The sequence below is a fragment of the Salmo salar genome, chromosome 27 (assembly GCF_965601325.2).
Source record: "Salmo salar chromosome 27, fSalSal1, whole genome shotgun sequence".
NCBI lineage: Eukaryota > Metazoa > Chordata > Actinopteri > Salmoniformes > Salmonidae > Salmo > Salmo salar.
The window spans coordinates 2,711,992-2,728,881 of record NC_138317.1 but is presented as its reverse complement, the minus strand read 5'-3'; the positions used below and the strand labels follow the sequence as shown (position 1 = coordinate 2,728,881).

Sequence of the window (16,890 nt, the reverse complement as noted above, 5' to 3'; positions counted from 1 at the left end):
TAAAGCAGGAGTGAAAAGCAGTCATTGAATACCACATGTCCTTCACTCTACCCATTGAGCGCCTAGTTCCAGAGAATGTCCCAAATGGCACCCTATTCTCTACACAGTGCACAACTTTTGCCCAGGGTCCATAAGAGCCATCTCCCAGTCCCGCTTATTTTAAGACAAGGACCAATGATATGCAAGAGTTTGCATGATCGAACTAAATTGACAAATTAAAATTGAATTAAACGCTTTCTGAATTTTTAACAAAGGCAACTGGATTATATTTCTAAATAGACAGATTTATATCCCGTCTCTAAATTTGAGTCCCACGGGAGTATAGACGCTTAATTTTGGATAAACATATCCAAGAGCGCACACAAACACTGCCTTTCGTTTTCTCGTGCAAGGTTGTCAATTATGCATAATAATAAACAATTAGACTATATTACACAGAGACAACATGAAAGTTGAATCTCTTCTTCCAGTTCACGTAGTGCGTTGCTACGCCGTTGTTGCAGAAGTTCTTCATTTCACTTTCAGAATCAAAAATAAAATAATAATAGGGGCATTTGGTGTAACACCGCCTGGATAAAGTGTCTAGTAGCCTACCATACGACCTCTGCCTCCTCCCGCCCAGGTTCGCATTAGATAACACAGGCACAAAGTAGATTGGCTATATTGTAAAAATCTTTGAAAACAAAAATGTGCTTTTTGGTCTCCATTTAGGGTTAGGCATAAGGCTAGCAGTGTGGTTAGGCTTAGGTTTAAAATCAGATTTGAAGAAGATAAATTGTAGAAATGTATATTTTTGGCGGGGTTCATGACTTTATGTCTGTCTTAACTAGTGAGGACCCTCACCCCGCTGCCCGTCTCCTTCCCTCCCTCCATGTGTGACTGAGAATGCCCGTGTTGTACTGACGTAAACGATACGGGCTTAGCAGACATGGAGGCCCGATTAATGACCGAGGCCCATTCCGACACGTCTCGGCTCAACTAACGTTGTGTTGGAGAAGAGTCCAGTCGTGTTTGGAGATATCAAAGATACCAATTGCTGTGTGAGGAAAAAAAAACGTCGAGGGGGAAGAAATAGAGGGAGATCCATTTCGGGTCTCTTGATTCAACGCAGCCGCCATTTTGTTGACAGTTCGTGTTTATTTTATTTTATAACGTACACAGCGCTGCATCTATTTTATTTAAATCTATCTGCTTCCTTAAATATCGTTAGCCTCTTTGCTATTGGATTTGTCTTTACTCCTTCGATAGAAGACTATTCTAAGGCATGGCTTAACTAGCTGACTTGCTAGCTTGTTAGCTAAATGTAATTGCATCGTTAGCCGTCATAGTTTAGCTTTAGCTACAAAGCTAGCACGAGTGGCTAAGCGAAAATGACAGGTTATTCAGTTATTTGGTTTAGTTTGTATTTCCTTATTCGTGAACTTTATGAAACAAAACGGAGACTATCAAATTATGTAACACTGTCAGATGGATACATTTCCCACAAGTACGGCCACGTTGCTAGAAATACAAGTTATCATAGCAAGGCAGCCCAGATGATGGCTTGATAGTGAGCACAATTGATACAATGTAACATAGGTTATTATTGGACGACAGATAGCTTGTTACAAAATTTACATCGTTCTCTTTGAATATATACGTTGTATCAAGTCACTACCGCACGCGCAATATTTTGTTGCCTCGTTCCAAAAAAAAAATCATTCTAGATTTGGTAACAATGTAATAATTTGGCGTCTTTTGGCGTCTGTCTAATAACTTTCTGTTTTTGGTTATATTTCTCTTGTAAGCAATATTCTCATGCGTTAGGACGTCGGTTGGGGTCACTGCTAAGCTATAACTACAATATTAGCTTGTTAGCTATTTAGTTATAGCTGACCACTTTGCTTATAACAGCAGTACTATTATCAAGTCGAAACGTTCGCAGTTGATGCAAAAGAGTTTGAAATGGGTACATGTCTGAATTCATAATTGATCTACCAAAATCGGAATGGAGGTATAATTTTGACATTTCTGTCATCTGCGTTTTTGACAAATCAGCAGTTGGGAACATAAATACTGTGGCGACCATGTTGATACGCACGAAGGGAGGATTTCGATCCACATAATGTGAACACTGTTGTACTCCTACGGAGGTGAGTGGATGCATAATCTGAAAGATTTAGCGACTATTGTAGATGTTGATATTGTCAATCCATATGGTCAATCTTTATTATGCAATATGTATTTTGATGGATAGCTCTTGGGCTCACAATCCCCCACACCCATCGTTACAGCGCATAACGATCAAACGTTCTTGCACGAGGTGATTTGATATTGTAGAGGTGCTCGGCACTTTTACATTGCACGTATTTGTAAATCAAATTCATATGTTTTGAAACCGTGTTAGGCTATTTGCGAAGGATTAATGTTATCCAGAATCCTTGGGACGTTCGTACCCGAACCATAACCCGTATCTAACCCTAACCATTTTCAACTTCAACGGGGTAGAGAAGTCTCAACGATCTCGGATAGCAAGGACCATTTGCGATGTGGATGTGTTGATATGGCCAAGCGATGTTGAAAATGGACAATCTTAATAATTTTAACTCCGTGACAGTATGTTTAGCAAGGCTATATTTTACTAGTAGGTTAAAGGCTAATTCCGCCACCTTTCAACCTCCAATTCATCATCTCCAGCAATAAGCCAGTGTCTACATATGTCAAAACAGCACGGATCTGTGGTAAAAAATATAAAAGGTCCCAAAAAATATGCTTATGTTACATCACAGGGGGGATTATTCTGAAATGTGCACTTATGTTGACCCTGGTATTGTACTGGAGATAAAGAAAATGAGATTGAAAAGTGGTGAACTTTCCCTTTAAGTTAGGGAAATGAGAGTCTGTTATTAGTGGTGCTGAAGTATAGTACAAAACGTGTATATACTGTAAAGAGATAAGGATGTAGGCTGCAACACTTTTTGGACTCCTACGGAGGTGAGTGAATGCATCATCTGAAAGATTTACAGACTATTGTCCTACTTTATTATTTGCACCTGTCCACAATGTTATACAAGCACACTTTTTCACATAACCTGGAAATATTCAGTCAGAGTATCATCTTCAGTTAACCTTTTTTTATGAATGGTTTACTGCACTTCTATTGTAGGCTACTTACAACAAGTGCATCCAACAGGATGACTGGCATAGGGGTCACCCTGCCTACCCCGAAGGACCTCGGGCAAAATAATTTGAGTGAACTTGTTTTGGGCTGATGATGATACAGTCGTTTGGGACCCCGATTTATCAGGAATCTTCTGAAAAATCAGAAACCATGGCCTTTTTGGTTTTGTCACCTCCTTCGTTAGTCGTTTTGTTGTGAATTTAGGAAGTATGCAGTCTAGCTACTCGGTCTATTATCAACAACACATAGGTAAAGATCACATCACCTGCTGTTGTGGCTGAGGCTTTGGTCTCATTTATTGTAATAACTAATAACAGTTTGGAAAGATGTATAATAATTGACTGAGTCAACGGCCAATGATGATTTAAAAATGAAAACCTTTAGAGATAGGTCCTGTCCTGAGAATGCTATCGAGGCTGCTTTCAATACTACGCCATTGGGAAATCAGAAGTTATTAACGTGTGCTAAAGGAGGGAAAGAGAGAGAGAGAGAGGGGAGGGGGCTTTCCAAATTGTTTACTATGTTCCCATTTCATCGTATTTCTCGGTCATTGTCATTCTATGAAGAGTTTCTCCTGCGAATTCTGTAATTCCATCCCTTTGCTCTCTTGTCACCTGCTGTTTCCTGGTTTGGAAATGATTCTTTGATCTCCAACTTCTCCTTTTTTTGTAGGAAAAGGAATATTCCCCACATCACTTTACTAAATCTCTTTATGTGCATAAGACATTAGCGCTACGTTGAAATGTACCCTAATAGAAAGAATGTGACATTTCCTTCTGTAACATCAGTAGGAGTAATCTTTCTGAATGTTAATTGTATCTCTAGAGTAGTAGGCTAATACATAATATCACTGTCCTGAGAATAACTGTCCCACTGACCGGAGAATGACCATTAGTGTAGGGGCAGAGAAGGACACATTAGAGCTGCTCTCCATCAGCATTTTGATATATTGCGATGTAGGCCTAATATGCAGAAAGAGAAAAAAAGTATGATCTTTGGTCAGTCTGTTTTGAAATATTAAACTAGGTAATGGGCATAGTGTAGTTCTGTTCAAGCAAAACACCTTGTATGACTATAAGAGTGAGAGAGATGTTTTGACTAACTTGTCCGGCTTTACTCTAGTCTTGTCAATAGAAATTTACATCCCTTGCTACTACAGCAGCTTATTTTTGGCATACCAGCAGTCAGATCAGCAGAAGCTGCAAAATGAATGCGAACACACTTACACTTCTTGAAGCAGCGAGTATCGAAGAAGGAGGGTAATGATTGTCACAGAGTGGAGGACATGGGGAAAGGGGAGAGAGAGGGAAGGGTGGGGGGAGAGATGTGTTTTCGATTAGTAGATAAACAGCAACTCAAGTTTGTCTGCTGTTCCTAGAGTGAAAGGGAGCAAAGTTTTATTTTTTACATTTAGACTTTATTTAACTAGGCAAGTCAGTTAAGAACAAATTCTTATTTACAATGACGGCCTACACCAGCCAAACCCGGACGACGCTGGGCCAATTATACACCTCCCTCTAGCACTGAGATGCAGTGCTTTAGACCGCTGCGCCACTCGGGAGCCCTCAGGAGGGAGGTGTGATTTGAGTAATGTATGTCAAATCAAATTGTATTTGTCACGTGCTGATACAGATTCTTACTTACAAGCCCTTAACCAACAATGCAGTTCAAGAAATAGAGTTAAGAAAATATTTACTAAAAGTAAAGTAAAAAATAAAATAAAACGTAAGACAAAATACAGGTTAGTCGAGGTAATTTGTACATGTAGGTAGAGGTAAAGTGACTATGCATAGATAATAAACAGCGAGTAGCAGCAGTGTATGTGGTGGAAGTTTGAGGCGTGGAGTGAGTAATTGAAGTAAATAGAGAAGTGGGTGTGGGGAAACACCGGCAAGACTCCAAGTTCTGGACCACAGTTATTGTGATTCTGCAGAAAACGTCTGCCTCCCCCAAGCCCTACTAGCTACTAGTAAAACAATCCAGAACAAGTAGTCTCGCAAGCTTCTGAACGTTGTCGATTTTAGCTCTCTGACTGCTTTATCGGATGACTTACCCGACGCACGCTCTGGCTCCACTAAGTGAATTTGTTAGTGCTTTCTGCCACAGTAGGGCAGGCACACAGAAACTGTCAGCATGCTGCTCTCTCTCGCTCTCTCTCATTGGCTGCTCCAGAGTGGTTGGGAACACTGGCCGCATCCTCTGTCCCCCAGAGAGCCCAATGTGCTGAGGTCACAGTTCTGAATTGCCTCCAAATGACTTCACTCGGAGAAAGCACCTGCTTTGGGCGAGCCCGCATTAAATCACTCAGTGGACGTAGGGAGCCGGAGCAGACCATTTCTTTCATACGGACACTTCCCTCCTCCAAGAACACAAATGGGAACTTTGCCGCAGCACTACACTGTGAGCATTATGAGACACATTTTCAATAAAACTAATAAGATATCCATGGGGGATGGTTAATTTAGCAGCTTATCACAAATCACCTGGGTAGTGGTGGTGGGGTCTGTAGCATGATGTACTAAAGTATCTGAGGGTCAGAACGAAGAAGTCAGTGCTGATCTAGGATCAGGTCCCCACTGTCCATGTAAAAACTGATCCTAAACCAGCACTCCTACTCTGATACGCTTGATAGTGGCATACAGACCTGGAGGGCTGTTGGGAGTTGTAGTTCTCAGGAGGATGCCTGTTATTTCGTTCTTGAGCAGCAGGACTACACCTCTTGTCGAATAGATGCCCATTTGTCTAAATAGGTCACAGATTGAGGGAAGCTGTAAGGACGAACACATCCATAAAAAGTCACCTAGAGATGAAGGACAGCCACTAAGGAAATAGATGATACAAATATTTCACCTTTGTCTCGTCTCCCTCACTATGGTAAAGGATGCCTTGCAGTGCTTATAAATGTATTTTGTTTTTGATAAAATCTCTTCTGTTATCCGTTGACTAATATCAAACTCTTGTCTTTACTATTCCCCACCCATCTCTACCTGTCTTTCTCTCTACAGCTTGAAGGACGGAGAAAGAGGGCTGGGCAGCCAGGAAAGGAGCAAAGCCATCAAACAAGGATTGCTTTTCAGCTTCCCCAATATCCCCTTTCCCCCTTCACCCCTATCCCGTCTCCTTCTGCACCACGGCTTTCCCTAGAAACTGTACCTGGCGTCCCAAACATCCCTCCCTAATCACCCCTCACCCCCTAAATCTCTGATGGATCAGAGGACTCAAGGGGGGCCTGCTACTCCACCCCCCCTCCTCACCACTGCTCCCCCAGGAGAACGAGAGAAGGAAGGAGGAGGTGGGAAGAAAGATGAGGAGGAGGAGAAGAAGGAGGAGAGAGAGGGGTCGCAGAGGGACTCCTCTTCTGCTGCAGGTGGAGGAGGGGGCTCCGGTGAGCAGCAGCCACCCCAGTTCTCTGTCAAAGAGACTAGCCTCCATGAGGGCAATGTCAAACTCAAGATTGGCCTGCAGGCAAAACGCATGAAGAAGCCACCCAAGATTCTGGAGAACTACGTGTGTCGGCCGGCCTTCAGGGCTACCGTGAGACCAAGCGGGCGCGGAGGTGGCCGGGGGAGCCGCGGAGGAGTAGGGACAGGCGACGGGGGCAACCAGACCCAGAGTCCTCCACACGGCAGGGAGAGAGAGCAGAGTCCTGGCATGAACCGACCCATCCCATTGTCTTCATCTCCCTCTGCTGCTGCCCCTACTCCTCCTCCACCTGTTCCTGCTCCTTCTACCACTTCACCCAGTCCAGTGAATGGGAGTACTCCAGCTAAACGGGTAAGCAAGGAAAGTATGTATTATGCTAGTACGTTGATTAAAAAAAACATATCCCTGTCAAACAAGGAATCCTATCCAAAGAGACTATTAGGAATTGCACAAGACGTGTCTGGCTTTGGACTGTGCCAGAAATAGGCTAAGCAATACTGACAGCCAGGCCACATATATGAGAACATTTCCAATTCTTCCAACGCTGTTTCACTGGTTTGAATTCACAAATTATATTTGTTACTTGTAAAGTTGATTTGCTTCATATTTGACACAATCATCTCAGTTTCTTTGAGTGTATTCATTTTGTGTCCCATTCTGGCTTGTCTCCCCTTCCAATCAGGCCCTGCTTCTCTTCTCCCTTCTCTCTGCTCTGCTCTGTCCTAGTCTGTCCCGAATACGTTTTGAGTTTAGAGCAGTGCTCTCCAACTCTGTTCCTGGAGAGCTACCCTCATGTAGGTTTTTGATCCAACCTCAGCTATAGCTAACCTGATTCAACTATTCAACCAGCTAATTATTAGAATGAAGTGTGCTAGATTAGGATTAGAGCAAAAACCACAGGACGGTAGCTCTCTAGGAACGGGGTTGGAGAGCCCTGGTCTAGAGGATCTTCCCCTCTGGGCAGAACTGAGAAGCAGTAGAGGACAGGAAATCCAAATCAATGAACTACAGTTTACATAGGGATTAACAAAACCTGATTGGATTTCATATAGACTGTCTAGGTTGCCTTATTGACAGGGTTGTGCTTTAAGCCTGCTTTATGTGGTTGTCAAATGCTTCTTTCTGAACAAAATTTTCACTTCCAGATAATTGCTTTCCAGATAATTACCAGAAAGCATTGCCTGGGTTTGGATACATATCAGAAGATTACAAATGTCAAAATAGTTAGACTTTTTTTTTTTTTAAGGGGGAAAAAAGCTTTTTAGTGAAACACAACAATGCCTTTCTGGGAACTGCCTTTCTGTGAAATGGGTAGGCCTTATCTGCAATCAATGGCCTTTTAGATTTTAATATTTGTATTCTCTTTTCGCAGGGTCTTCCAAAACTGGCCTGCAAGTCGGACAAATTTGAGGCGAAGTTGGATGGAAAATCCGCCGCCTCTACGGAGAGACCGCTGAATCTTCATCGTCCTTTGACAGACGGCAAAACGCACCATGCCTCTGGGAAGAAGACGCCCACGCCCCAAACCAAGTCCCCTACCTCCTTGCCCTCCCCTCCTGCGCCCCCATCACCGGAACCCAGTGTGGAAGCCGCTACTAAACCTCCTGGGTACACTTACAGCAGTGAGGGTCTGAGGGAAAAGGACCGGGGTGTTCCTAGTTGGGGCGCTCCTACTGTCACTGAGAAACTAGCGCAACTCATCGCCACCTGCCCTCCCTCAAAGTCCACCAAGGTGAAACCCTCCAAAACAACTCCCTCTCCCACCACCCACACCACTTCTAATTTTATGGCCCCCACTCCAAAGCAGCGAGACCGCGCTATGGCCAACAGGGCGACCTATTCTAGAGCGGTCCATCTAGCTCCACCCCCTCCTGTCTCGCGCCCTCCTGGCCGCCCCTATGGCTCCCGGAACAATAAAGACAATGTTTTGGAGAAGTCATCCACCCCGCCTGGGAAAGAGGAGGCAGATGGGGCCAGCAAGTCTAGCAGCAGCAACAACAGCAACAGCAGTCGCAGCAGCAGCCCCACATTAACTTACGGTGGCGGCAATAACCGCCTGGCAACAATTTCAAAGGACATCAACGACAGCAACAGTAATGGCGCGAAGCCACTACAGTCACGTCTTACTCACTGCCCACCGCCTCACTCTGTCTCCTCCTCTTCCGCTTCACCACCTCGTTTGTCTTCCTGCTCCTCTTCAGAGAAGGGGACGGGGAGCGGGCCAAGTCGCCAGGGCTCCCCTGCCTCTCAAGGACACCACTCCCGAGACCGAGACAGTTCCTCCCAGGCAGAGGAGAGGGAGAGCAGTGAGAGGGAGCAGGTGCGTGACCGGGACGGCCCCAGAGACTTAACCAAATGCTCCCTTCCTTCAGCATTAGGCAAGCAGGAGGCCAAGGACAAGGGGGCTAATCAGTCACTCAGAGGGGAGAGAGGCAAGAGCTTGAGCCCCAGTAAACGCAGTCCCAACCCCATTAAACGCAATCCCAACCCCAATAAACGCAGTCCCAACAGGGAAAGAGATGGTCACACCAGCGGTACCTCCAGTCCCCCTGAGTCTGTGAGACGGACTGCCTCGCCACCAGAGACCGCTGGCAACCATTCACCCCCTCCTCTCAGAGACGAGTCCCCTGGAGACGAGTCACCGGGCTCGCCCCCAGAGCAGGAGAACAAACCCCTGAAGAAGCGGCGAGGCAGAAAGCCCCGCTGGACCAGAGTAGTGAACCGGACACAGAGGGCGGGCCAGTACAGCCCCGTTGACCAGTGCGAAACCATCATGCCTTTATCCTCCTCAGGCCTTGATACTCCCCCGCCCATACGCAGGCCTGTAGGACGGCCTCCTAACCCCAATAAGGTTAAGCCACCCGCCGTGTCTCAACTCTTTCCTCAGCCAGCCAGGAAAAGGGGACGGCCCAAGTCTAAAATGCCAAGGCTGGATGCCCCCACTCGGGGACGTCCCCCTCACAAGCTGGCCCCCTCTAAGGTATTTTCTTTACACAGGTCGAAAGAGGAGCAGGACCCCCCTGTTCTCCACCCAGAGGTAGATCTGAATCCTCCCAAACCTATGCCCAGGAAGCGGGGGCGACCCAAACGCCTGCCCCCTACCTTGCCGCAGGAGGGTCAGCCCCCCACTCTGGCACCGGAAGCGGGGGACGGGAAACAGTTCCGGACCAAGGGCAATGGGCAGCTCATCATGAAGACCATCATAGGCAAGATCAATAAGATGAAGAGTGTCAAACGCAAACGGTTCCTCAGCCAGATCCTATTAGGACCAGGGTCGGGACCAGAGCAGGAGCCCCCCAGAGGAACTGCCAGTGGGGTGGTGGGCCAGGTAGCAGCTGCAACCCAGTCACTGTCCTCCTTGGCTGCTTCTTTCGGAGGCAAACTGGGACCCCAGATCAACGTAAGCAAAAAGGGGACGATATACATGGGGAAAAGGAGAGGGCGCAAACCTAAAGCGCCAACAAATCCCTCATTGGCAGCTCCAACACCACCCACTGAGGGGCCTTTCCTGTCCCCAAATACCACTTCGCCCCCCCACCACCATCAGTCTCAGCCGCAGCACCAGCTCCCGTCTGCCGAGGTATTCCCCTCCCCCTCGCTCTCCCAGTCCAGCGGAGGCCAGAGTCCCATCAGTGACTCCTGCTTTGTGGCGCCAGGGGCAGTGCACTTCCTGACGCACCCGCACTTCCACAGCCACCACTCGTTCCCCTTCCCTCCCCCGACGTTCTCAGCCCCCTCCCCTCGCACTCTGGGGCCTCTGGGCTCCTCGGCTGCCGTGGCCTCCCAGAAGAAGTCGTGCCGTGGCTACCATCACCACCACCATCATTACAGGCAGCACTACCACTACCGTAAGCTATCCCCTCCTAGGCCCCTCCACCCCACCTCCCCTGCACCTCTGAGTGAGCTGAAGGAAGCCACCCCCTCTCCTGTCAGTGAGTCTCACAGTGATGAGACTGTACCCAGCGACAGCGGCATAGGAACAGACAACAACAGCACTTCTGACCGGGGTGAGAAGGCCGGTGGGGCAAGTGGCCTAGGTAGCGTGGGGATACCACCTGGTATGGCCAGTGGACTGCTAATGCCAGGGGTGATGGGCTCAGCCGTGGGGTTAGGGGTTGGGCTAAACCCTCGCGGTGGACTAAGACACTCGTCCTCAGTGCTGCTGGAGCACCCCTCGCCCTCTCCGTCACCACTGGGGGCGAGGTCCTCACCAGACCCCCGCAGGCCCCACCTGGCAACCCCTCCCTCTGCACTAGTGGGCCACAAAGAGAAACACAAGCACAAATGCAAGCGCCGGAGTCACGGCTGCCCAGGTTACGACAAGCTAAAGAGGCAGAAGCGCAAACGCAAGAAGAAGTACCTGCAGCTGCGCTCCCGGCGCCAGGACCCTGACTTCCTGGCCGAGCTGGATGAGATTGTGGTGAGGCTGAGTGAGATCAGGATAGCGCACCGCACCCCTGCGCTTAGGCTGGGCAGTGGGCTGGGGATGCCCCCGGGATCTGCGGGGGCGGGCAGAGTACCAGGGGCGGTAGGCAGGGCCACTGGGGCCATAGGAGGCGCTGGCGGCCCCCCTCCGCATCACTACCTGCACAGAGACCTGCTTCCAACCATCTTCAGAATAAACTTCAGTGGCTACTACTCCCCCCACCCCTCGTACCCCTGTGACTCTCTGCACTACGTCCGCAAGCCAGACCTGAAGAAGAAACGTGGGCGCCCTCCCAAGCTGCGGGAGTCCATGTCAGACGTACCATTCGTTCATGGGCTGGGGTTCCCGCTATCTAGCGGTGGGTTCTACCACCCATCCTACAGTGTTCCATACTCCTCTGGTCCCCTTGGTCTGGGCTACTACAGAGGATACCCCCCAGCCAGTGCCCTGTACCCCCATCACCAGAACTCCCATTCTGCACCATCCCACCACACCCATCACTCCCCCTCCTTCCCCCCACCACCTCCCTCGTCCTACGTGCACCACCACCACCCGTCACACCTCCTGCTCAACCCCTCCAAATTTCACAAGAAGAAACACAAGCTGCTGAGACAGGAGTTCCTGGGTGGGGGCCGGTCTCCCGTGCTCTACCCGGCAATGTCCTCAGAGCTGTCGTTCGGCTGGCATCACAAACACAAACACAGACACAAACACCAAGAGCGCTGCGCAGAGGACGACGGGGAAGAGGGAGGAGGAGAGAGCCGAGGCGAAGCCGAAATTTCCGAGAGCCCGGGGTCAGGAAGGGGAGAACGCGGGGCCGGAATGGCCGAATCTCTGCAGCGCTGTCGCTTTGGAAGAGACTCCACCCCTACTACCACCAGTGCCAACAAACAAGCCACGGCCACCTCGGCCAACTCCCCTTCCTCGTCTTCCTCTTCCTCAGCTGAGAGGTACAAGCGCAAGGAGACATCCCTGTCCTTCCTGGGGCCCTCTCGCCTGGCCCAGGGCAGTGCCAGGCCCAGGGCCCACCAACACGTAGAGTCCTGGTTCAGGATGGGCAGCTCCGAGGCAGACTACGCTAAGCTCTCCCGGAACCCCGCAGCGGTCGGCCAGAGCCCGTTCACAGACGGCCAGGGAGAAGATCCAGCGGGCTGCTCAGACAGCGAGGAGGAAGACGAGGAGCCCCTCACACCCACAGACGAGGCGGATCCCAAGTCCCAGGACCCTCCGCACCACACCAACCTGTTCGCCACCGCCCTGACCCCTACCTTGCTGAGAGGAGGCCGAGGCAGGAAGGGAGGGGCGGCAGAGAGTTCTAACTTCACCCGGCTGGAGCGGATGCTGAGAAAGGAGCACTCCACGTTAGCAGAGAGGAGAGAGATGGGTGAGTCATTGTGACAGGGCTTTCTGTTAGAGAGCGATATGCTGAAATACAGTGAGCTCCAAAAGTATTGGCACAGTAAAAATGTTTAGTTTGTTTTGGCTCTGTACTCCAGCACTTTGGAATTTAAATTATACAGTGACTAAAGGTTAGTGTAGACTGTCAGCTTTCATTTACAAACTTGTTGGATGCATTTTCTGTTTGTTTTGGTGGTGTTTCAGATTATTTTGTGCCCAATAGAAATGAATGGTAAATAATGTATTGTGTCATTCTGGAGTCACTTTTCTAACTTTCTCACGATTCATTCATGATTATCCATCATCATGGTAGCATCCACATTAATGTAAAAGTGTTTAGAAACCTATTCTATTCTTATTTACACTGAACAAAAATATAAACGCTGCATGTAAAGTGTTGCATATTTTTGTATAGTTACAGAAATATAAACGCAGCATGTAAAGTGCTGCATATTTTTGTATAGTTACAGAAATATAAACGCAGCATGTAAAGTGCTGCATATTTTTGTATAGTTACAGAAATATAAACGCAGCATGTAAAGTGTTGGGTCCCATGTTTCATGAGCTGAATGAAAAAATCCCAGTAATTTTCCATACGCACCAAAAGCTTATTTCCCTCAAATTTTGTGCACAAATTTGTTTACATCCCTGTCAGTGAGGATTTTTCCATTGCCAAGATAATCCATCCACCTGACAGGTGTGGCATATCAACAAGCTGATTAAACAGCATGATCATTACACAGGTGCAGCTTGTGCTGGGGACAATTAAAGGCGACTGTAAAATGTGCATTTTTGTCTCACAACACAATGCCACAGATTTCTCAAGTTTTGAAAGAGCGTGCAATTGGGATATTGCTAGAGAATTTAATGTTCATTTCTCTACCTTAAGCCACCTTCAACGTCATTTTAGAAAATTTGGCAGTACGTCCAACTGGCCTCAACCGAAGACCACGTGTAACCACGCCAGCCGAGGGCCTCCACATGCGGGCACATTGGTAGCCAGGTTGACCTCCCCTGCCCAGTCATGTGAAATACATAGATTAGGGCCTTATACATTTATTTCAATTGACTTATTTGCTTATATGAACTGTAACTCAGTAAAAACTTTGAAATTGTTGCATGTTACATTTTATTTTTGTTCAGTATACATTAAAAATGACACAATACATTATTAACATTCATTTCTGTTGGGCACAAAATAATCTGAAACACAACCAAAACAAACAGCAAATGCATCCAACAAGTTTGTAGTCACAATGTAATAATTGCATGCTAGGAATATGGGACCAAATTCTACACTTGACTACTTTAATACACAGAAGTGAATTTTTCCCAAAATGGGTGGATGATGTACAAAAACTACTGTCATTTCTAAACGGTTCGCCCGATATGGATCAAAATACCCTCAAATTAAAATCCCTGTGCTATTGCTCTGAATGTGAATTCTGCACCAAAATCTTTCTTTGTATTTCTTTGGAATTCAACCCAAATTGAATCTGACATTGTGAAGGTTATTGAATTGTGTACCAAATTTACTTTAAAAAAAAGTTCTGCTGCTAGTGCCTCAAGAATTCAGCTTTCTGTTTGAATGATGTCCGCTTAGCTTCATTTCTTGGCAATAAGTAGTGAAATTGGCCTGGTATGCATAGTCATGAGTGTCAGTATTGATTCCAGGGTTTTGTATCCATGCAGTGACCACTTTACAAACCTCCATATGGCATAGTGAGCACTGAACACGGGGTGCGTCCCAAATGGCACCCTATTCCCTTTATAGTGCACTACTTCTGACCAGAGCCCTGGTTAAAAGTAGTGTCCTTTGTGGGGAATAGGGTGCCATTTGGGACACACCCCGTGTTCAGTGCTCACTATGCCATATGGAGGTTTGTAAAGTGGTCACTGCATGGATACAAAACCCTGGAATCAAAACTGTCACTCATGGTTATGCATACCAGGCCAATTTCAAGATATCTCTGCTGAATCTCAGTGTTCAATGACTCATTATAAACAGGGTGGTTCGAGCCCTGAATGCTGATTTGGCTGAAAGCCATGGTATATTAGACCGTATATCACGGTTAGGACCAAAAATGACTTTTTACTGTTTTAATTACATTGGTAACCAGTTTATAATAGCAATTAGGCACCTCGGGTTTTGTTGTATATGGCCAATATACCACGGCTGACTGCTGTATCCAGGCACTCTGCGTTGCGGCGTGCTCAAGAACAGTCCTTAGCCGTCGTATATTGACCATATACCACACCCCCTCGTGCCTCATTGCTTAAATGTATCCTTTACAAATCCCTTGGAGGAACACAATGCCATCCCCTGTATGTACATCTACCCTCCACCGGCCCTGACATTAGAAAGCCCTAACCAGTGATTAAGGCCTTGGCAGCATAACCCCCATAATTACTTAAACTGGCCCTGCTTTTGTGTGGTTGTCATTGTAGCCTTGTAGGATGTCCAGCGAGATGTTCTATTTCCATAAGAATAGTTTACTCGCCGTGATAGTTGAGCTGGACGTTTTGGACGTATTTCGTAGGCTTCCCCATCAAAAGCTATCAAACTGAAAGGCTGCGTGCGTCTCTGTCTTAGATCCCTGTGTAAACACTACACCTGCTCTCAGCTAATATAGGTGAACAGGGAAGACTGGGTGATTTGGGTAATGATTCAGCTCCATCAAGCTGCCTGGCTGCCATTGACTGAGATAAGTGTGTGTGTACTATGTGTGAGAAGGCCAGGTACGCTCGGTGGAAGGCTCCTGGTGAGGTGGCATGGTGTAGTTTGAACCCAGCCAGGGTAATCCAGGATTAGAGCTCAGGACACAGGGTCGTCCTGCGGTCACCACCACCATGGAGGTAGCCTAGTAGGCAGGGGGGCAGAGGGTGGGATAAACCACACACAGGAGTATGAACCAGAAAAGGGGGGAGGCAGCAGGGGGGATGCTGGAGTGGCTTGGTGTCGATTGGGCAAATTGACACAGTCCCCCTTTATTTATAGTAGGACCGTTCACTAATGTGATGGACTTAATGCAACACTTTATGGCTTGAAAGGAAAAGCTGAAAAAGTATGAAGTCGTTGTTCATTACGTGACATAGTATTTCAGTTTGCTGAGGTGGGCTTAGCCTATATGTTTATCCATAATGAGCTGCATTTTGGTGAGGGAATTGGCAGTGGATGTCAATGGCAAATGTAGTAATTTCCTTTCAATTTAAGGTTAAGCCTTGATAATTATTAGATAGCATTACAAGACCGACAGAGGAAATATGTTGGCCTAACAGTGGAACTAAGCTAGGGCTTGGAATGGATAATAAATATAAGTTTATAAGTGTCACGTTGCAGCTTATTCCTATGTTCATCATCTAATTCCCCTCTCTTCTTTCTATTTGTCTGTTTCTGTGCAGGCGGTACATCAAGTGTCCAGACCCGAGCCGACCATTCTACCCCTGAGGACCACCTCAGGCAGCACCACCACCACCCTCCTCTGTTCCACTCTTCCTCTTCCGCCTGCCTCTCTCATTGTGGACACAACTCGCCGTCCCAGGGCTGCTGCCTGGACGATGATGCCTCCCCACCACACCACTCCCACCGGGCCCAGCCCTCCAAACACAGCCTGCACCACGTCAACAAGATCCTCCGTGCAAAGAAGCTCCAGAGACAGGCGAGGACAGGCAACAACATGGTCAAGAAGAGAGGCCCCGGGCGCCCCAGGAAGCATCCCTTGCCTTCCCCGCCCCCGTCGCCACCCCCTCTGGCCGAAGTGACCCAGACCAGGCACCGGGAACGTGGAGGAGGAGCGTGGAAGGGGGACACCGTGACGGACGCGATCGAGTCGGTGATCCAGGGCCAGTTCAGGAAAGGCCAGAAGAGGAAGCACTGGGAGAGAGACAGGGAGGAGGAGGAGGAGGAGGAAGGGGAGGAGGTGGATGAACGAGCTCTGGACAGGGAGGAGAACCTGGGTGGCCTGGGGATGAGGGCCAGTGCTGAGGGAGGAAGTGGTTGGCTCACCCAAGAGGAGCTGCACAGCTTTCGCAGGTAAAACCACCACCACTACAAGCCAACACGTGATTGTAGCCTCAACGATGAGAGTGGAGAACCATGATTATGCTGCAGCTTACTTCCATAGGCAGCGCTAATCTTAGATTTTAGCAGCTGTATATATATATAGGAGACTATCAAGCCAGTCATCACTATAAACTGAGTCTTTGTTCTATTTCAGTGCTCTGGAGGGGAAACCAGATGGCCCCTCCTCCCCGGAATGTCCGGGCACCGTCTCCATGGAACAAGCTCCACCCATGCCTATAACCAGCCAACGGGAAAAGAGAGCAGCCAGGCCTCCAAAGAAGAAGTTCCAAAAGGCGGGGCTCTACTCTGATGTGTACAAGACGGCAGAGTGAGTCCCATCATAGAGAAACACAGACATGTCAAATCTGGATATACCCGGTTTTGCTTACCAAAGGTCAAACCAGGAATATTTAAGGGCAT

The 16,890-nt window shown here is 47.8% G+C and overlaps 1 protein-coding gene across 6 annotated transcripts in view; it reads left to right on the top strand.

Moving 5' to 3' along the window:
- The first annotated feature begins 851 nt into the window (after positions 1–851).
- LOC106588182 (histone-lysine N-methyltransferase ASH1L) overlaps positions 852–16,890 on the top strand; it is a 47,656-nt gene continuing 31,617 nt past the window's right edge. For 4 of the 6 annotated variants that reach the window (XM_045709519.2, XM_082970313.1, XM_082970312.1 and 1 more), the window contains exons 1-6: positions 852–1,128; positions 2,038–2,132; positions 6,166–6,934; positions 7,956–12,393; positions 15,810–16,440; positions 16,625–16,798. In XM_045709519.2, coding sequence (XP_045565475.2) covers positions 6,365–6,934; positions 7,956–12,393; positions 15,810–16,440; positions 16,625–16,798 — 5,813 coding nt within the window. In that variant the 5' untranslated portion in view covers positions 852–1,128; positions 2,038–2,132; positions 6,166–6,364. The remainder of the gene's footprint in view (positions 1,129–2,037; positions 2,133–6,165; positions 6,935–7,955; positions 12,394–15,809; positions 16,441–16,624; positions 16,799–16,890) is intronic. The other 2 variants (XM_082970311.1, XM_082970310.1) reach the window with 2 other exon arrangements.